General features: G+C 38.2%; 1 protein-coding gene across 1 annotated transcript; it reads left to right on the forward strand.

Moving 5' to 3' along the window:
• Positions 1-709: 709 nt before the first annotated feature.
• On the forward strand, positions 710-4347 carry LOC131772711 (ALK tyrosine kinase receptor-like). Its single transcript, XM_066167809.1, has 4 exons — positions 710-880; positions 979-1093; positions 3024-3542; positions 3693-4347. The coding sequence occupies exons 1-4, from the start codon at positions 710-712 to the stop codon at positions 4037-4039; spliced, it is 1152 nt and encodes a 383-aa protein (XP_066023906.1). The 3' UTR covers positions 4040-4347.
• The last annotated feature ends 1805 nt before the right edge of the window (positions 4348-6152 follow it).

A 6152-nucleotide genomic window follows, 5' to 3' on the forward strand; every position in this document is an offset into this window, starting at 1 on the left:
CAGAGTTTTCAAACAGGTTTAAACCTGTTAAGATTGCAGGGAAAGTAAACAATCCGATATTGGCTACCGATGGAACACACAGTTGTAGTGTGAAAATTACCTCGTAATAAAAAAACACTTTATTTTGAAGAAACTCAAGATTCATATTAAAGTCTGAAAATTTTCTTTTTAAAGCAATTTTATGGTAAAACGATCTCTTGCATCATTATGCGAAACGATAAGTTTGAAACCTAATCGATTTATCTTTTAGCTATCTTTTACCAACTACCTTAATACCAAAAGCCCTTTTAATGTAAAAGGCTACCATGAAGATCTAACAGCAACAATTTTTTTCCCGTTATTTATTCTGTTATCAAGGAAGTCACTTTAAAAGATTTTTTGTGTTTCATTAACTAACGGACTAAAAGTAGTATTGTTGTTTATTTTATTTTCTTTTTAATTTTTTTTTTTTTGTGCTGACCCAAAGTGTTGTTAAGGTACACTAATAAATTCTGTAATATCTGATATGTATCGCTCTAGCAGTGGTATTCACGTTTCTGATCAGAGTATAAGTATTTCTCGAGCTGAAATTCTGATGACATTTTTTCTTATGAATCCAATGCCTCCAGATTTTGGCTGCCGAAGTCTTAGGTTTAAGAGATCAGAAGGAGAACGTGCTCCTCAACGATACGTATTTAAAGAAATTTACTTGCCAATGGGGAAGGAGATCATGACTCATGACTGTAGATATGAGTGCCTCATAGAGAGCAATTGTTTGTCTGTGAACATCGGCCCACCAAACGAGACAGACTTCAGGCTCTGCCAACTGAGTAATTTTGACCACGCCCAACATCGTGAAGATAAAGAAATAAAAAAAGGTTTTATTCTCTGGGCCTCTGAGGTAGGATTTTACTTTACATTACAATACAATCGTCTGAAATCAGCTTGAATGTTTTTGGTCAAGTATAGATGCTAACAGGCGTTTTTCTATCCTATCAGAATTCGTGCACCAGTATTCCCTGCCTCCATAATTCCAACTGTCTCAATGGATATACCGACAAGAGATACATTTGTCTGTGTCCAGATGGTTACACGGGAGAAAACTGTGAAAAAGGTCTCACTAATTTTTTTTTTTTAATGTTCTGAAGGTTTTTCATCCAGCTTGCGGATAAGCTCATATCAGTCCTCGTTGTTTTCTTTGTTTAGATAGAAACGAGTGTATTGACAACTCTCATGACTGTCATGCCAAAGCTGTTTGTAATAATACCGAGGGATCATTTACGTGTAACTGTACAGAAGGTTATCAGGGGAACGGTCGGAATTGCACAGGTGAGATTCATAGATATTCATAGAGACATATTAATAATAATGAAATATTTTCATAGCATCATATCCAATGGCTTATGGCGCTTTACAAAGCCTTGTTTGGCACTTTGGCCAGACTGCATTGAACAGTTTACAATTTTTGAAGGAAACTTTTGCGAATACCCCCATTTTAAGAATTAAGGCTGTCGCGTACCCAATGCAGCGGACACGGGGTGTTATGCACTGGAGTTCGGGGAGTATCACAGTGTAGGAATCGACAACACAAGTTGATTCAACAACGTTTAATGCTGTCGTCTGACTATGGTACACATGCGGTGAAAACTAAAAAAGGGAAATTGTAATGTGCAAGATCAAGAAATGGGATGAGACTGATAACAAAACAAATGAAGTCGAAGAGAAAGGAAACTAAATACAATAAGCTGAGACCTACCTCTGATCGTGTCTTTACGGGCTTAGAGAAACTGCAACGTTACCTAACCGGAAGAATCTTGTGTAAAAAGAAATTCTGATCTATCTCCGTCGATCTCTTAACTCCAACTGACTGTATACTTAAGGGGCGTACCGCTATAAGGGTATACTTCACGTATACAATCGCAAATCGGGCTTATTAGGAATGCTAGCCAGGTAGTTCAAACTGTAAACAATAGTACACTTGGAAAGTTGGGGCGTAAACTCGACAAATTTTTGCAGATACCCTCATTTTAAGAATTAGGGCCATACCACAACACTAGCAGCTATGTTCCCTAATCTCTGCAATAAGTGTATGAATTATTTAACGATGCAGTAGAAGGGGCGGACGGTTTTTACTTCCTCATCCGAGAAGACTAAAATGTCTAGCCATTTGCGCTAAGAGTGATTTATCCGAAGACGACAACAAATTACGACTAATATCTATCACAGAGAAGTTTGCTAAAAAAAATTGATGGATTTTCAAACTTTTTAGATGTGGACGAGTGTACCAGCCACATCCATGGCTGTCACTATAATGCAAGTTGCAATAACACAGACGGCTCTTACACATGCAAATGCAAAACGGGATTCAATTGCAGTAAGTATAAGAAATGTTGTTTGATTTTTTTTTAATAGTTTTTTTGAGAAGTTTAACTGATAACGATTTGCGTGATCCACTTCAAACGGCGCCGGACATAAACTCTGATAAAATGTGCGTTTAAAACGAATGCTTACCTCAATCATTGCAGCTCAGACAGATACTTTATCATTCGATGTAAATCGTGACAACGGGAAATACTAATCCTATGCAAGCACACCTTCCCTCTACCAAATGAACACTGAAACAACCTGAAATCTACGAAATCGAGGTCGTACGAATTACTTTTAATGGGCTTAGGATTCTATCAGGGCAATGACAAGGAACTAAATAAGACGAGTTTTCCATAGATTTCGCTGAAGTGGTTCATTTCTTGATATGTTTATACAGGAATCCGCCCGAAAACCCCTTAAAGGGGAAGACTCCTCCTGTGATAAGTAACCCGTACCCTAAATTTTCCTCCAAACAGTCAAAATAATTTCAAATTTCTCAGAGTAGGAAAACTTAAGATCTGAACTGCCCTTAACGAGCATAATGTTATGTATTTGTTCTCTCAGCTGTTTAAACTGATCAGACGACCAGCTGCCAGACTAAACATAAACATTCGAGATAAAGATGAAATTACAACTTAATAAAAAAAATGGATGTCAATTTTACATTTTCCTCTCAGCATTCAAAGCCGTGTTCTCAAATCTCAATGCCACTGGAAGAGATGGTCCAACATCGCTCGGAAGTTACTATGCAGGTAAGGATCATGACGGACAAGTTGCTCTGTCTAGCGGTATTCAACAGTGGACTGTGCCGCACACTGGCGATTACAGAATAGAAGCAATAGGGGCAGCTGGAGGGTACGATCAACGGATTAACAGCCCTCAGTATCGTGGAAGAGGAGCAAGAATGATTGGAACATTCCGCTTAAACAAGGGTGAAGTCATCCAGGTACTTGTAGGTCAAGAAGGAGAAATAAACAAGAGGTCTCATTCTTCTGGAGGTGGTGGAGGTACATTTGTAGTGAGAGGAGCCAACGCACCATTGATAATAGCTGGAGGCGGAGGAGGGGTACAAATTTTATTTTCAAGACATACAGAATGTGACGCCAGCACAAGCACGACAGGGAATCCTGGGTACAAATCATGGTCAGGGGGGAGCAATGGACATGGTGCACAGACTGCTGATAATGGACCATCAGGTAAGAATATTTTTCAATAATCTTTAGCATTTCAGCATTTTGGTAGTAATTTAAAAATTTAAATGTTTAAAAATGAAATGTTTATTCTGCCATAATCTCACGATATCCCCATTAAAAGTTTTCTAATTAATTAATATCATGATATTTCAGGTGGTGGTGGTGGCGGGTTTTACTCCAGTGGAAGAAGTGGAAAGAATTTCAATGGGACCAAGGGATATGGTGGAGAGGGTGGTAAGGGATTTCTGCAGGGAGGGGTAGGTGGGAGATCACCGTATCCCAAGTATCCCGACGTCTATGGTGGGTTTGGCGGAGGAGGTGGAGCTTGGGGAGGGGGAGGAGGAGGAGGAGGAGGAGGATACTCTGGGGGAGGCAGTGGAAATAATCGTGCAGATGCCTGTGGGGGTGGTGGTGGATCCTACAATGTTGGAAACAATCAGCAGAATGAATGTTGTTACAACAAGGCTGGCCATGGTCAGGTGACCATCACACTACTGTAGAAAAAAACAACCGAAACGCTTGCCATCCAATGCATAGGTGATTTTAACCCTTTAAATCTCAAGATCTCATTAGTAATTCTCATTACTGTCTGCCAAATGATTCTCATTATGTTAGCTTGGAGAATTTGGTATCAGATCAATTAGTGATCCCACAATTTATATTTGTCTTTATTCTCATCACTTGTCTGCATGATATTGTATTGATATAGTAAGGAGAAATTCTGTCTTGGTCACTCATGGGAGTTAGAGGGTTAATAGAGATTAGATATGACAACAAGTTAGATAATGTTATGGGGCTTGAATATTCATAATGATTAGACTAAGAATCTTGAGGGGAAAAACAGCTCATGTTATTCTACATTACAATTAGCGACAAAGTTGTTGACACATTACGGTCGAAGATCAATTCTGGAATAGTAGACCAGTTTTATTCCTCATAGCATTTCACCCACTCGTCCACAGCACAACATTGCATTTTTTTTCTTCTGTCTGTGATGGAAAAACGGCATTTCATTGACTTTAGTGCTGTAAGATTTTGCACTTTTTTTTATAAAATTGAGTGGGTGACGGGGTGTTGTAGTAAACCCTGTACATTAAAATAGTATTTAATAAAACATCCTTAAAAGCGATTACGTGAATGTTGTGTCAACTAACCTTATTGCCGAAAGTAGATCAGCTCAGGAGCCAATCTCTTAGTTCTTGATCTATTGTAAAATACCATGTTTTCATCGAAATGCCATTAAATCATGTATTCCGTTTGATTATTTGCCATCGGAATTCGGAATTTAAAAGCTTTTTTAGAGGTGCGGCCCAGCATTTTAAAATGTATGCAAATACCGAGATATTTAACAATGGATAAAAGAAGAGAGTTATTTAAAGAGATAGGCTTTACCATCTGAAAAGAGGTCTCTTTTTATTAAGTTAACTGTATTTAACCCTAGATTTCGATGAATAATTGAATAGAAAAGTCAATTAAAATCACGTGTCGCCCTATACATGTATTTAATTGTTATAGTTAGAACCTAAATGGTAAGATCTCCCTGCCATTGACCAGGAAAGCATTAGATTGACTTTTCGCAGCTTTTGACCATCGTTATGACGTTTATTTGTTAAATCAATATTTTATTATTTTCGTTCGATCCAGTTTGTTGTTTCCTTCTTGGTTTTGTTCTTGTTTCTTATATCACAAATACCGAAGGCTTACACAGTCAACAGACATATGGAAGATAGAGCTAAGGAGTCAGCGGTAGGCCGTTGAAATGGAAGATTCACTTTTTGAGTTAGAAAGTTGAAAACATTTTGATTAGAAGTTTGACAATATTAATATTAATTTCTTGTATTTGCAACTCAAGTAAGGTTTGTGTATATAAGTTACTGATTCCATTCAAGTGCGATTATCTCGATCCAAGCTTCAGTCGAGCTTTGTTCTCATAAAGGAGAACATATAGGAATAGAAAACCTCTCGTAAAAGCAAAAAACACCGCGAACCAAGTGATATCCGGCCTGGACCCATACGAGAGAGAGAGGAGGGCTTGCAATATCTTTTCACGTGACCTCAAATGGCTCAATCTGTGTTAGAAGCTCTTCTTACAAAAGGAGGACAAATTTCTCCTCCCCTCCCCCCCCCCCTCCCTCCCCTTCTCTATCCCGCCTAGTGCAAATACCCGGGAAGATGATCTCTCTTGGATCCACACAATGCATATGACGTAATTCACATTTTAGTGGTGGAAATATTGCACTTTGATTGTTTTAAAAGCCTTTAAGGTAATTACACCTCAATTAGTTTTGGTGGTAAATTAAAACTATTGCTGCATTTTAAGTGGTTCTAGAAATTTAGTGTCAAGCTATCAATAAAAAAAGTTCTTCAGAATATTGGTTGATTGCGCGTCCGTTTCAGCTTATTCTTTCCTTTAAAGACGTTGAAAGATTGAAACACTTTACAAAATTACCCTAGCTTCTTCCTGTGCGAAAGAGAGGGAACGTTAGCTAAAATAACTTATTAAAAAGAAATGACATATGAAAATTAACCATAGGGGCAACGCCAACGACTCCTTCTTCCCCAGATCTCAAGGTGTGGTATGCCACTACAAAGCACTTTTGGATGAAATAAGAG

The sequence above is a fragment of the Pocillopora verrucosa genome, chromosome 5, assembly GCF_036669915.1.
Source record: "Pocillopora verrucosa isolate sample1 chromosome 5, ASM3666991v2, whole genome shotgun sequence".
NCBI classification, from domain to species: Eukaryota; Metazoa; Cnidaria; class Anthozoa; order Scleractinia; family Pocilloporidae; genus Pocillopora; species Pocillopora verrucosa.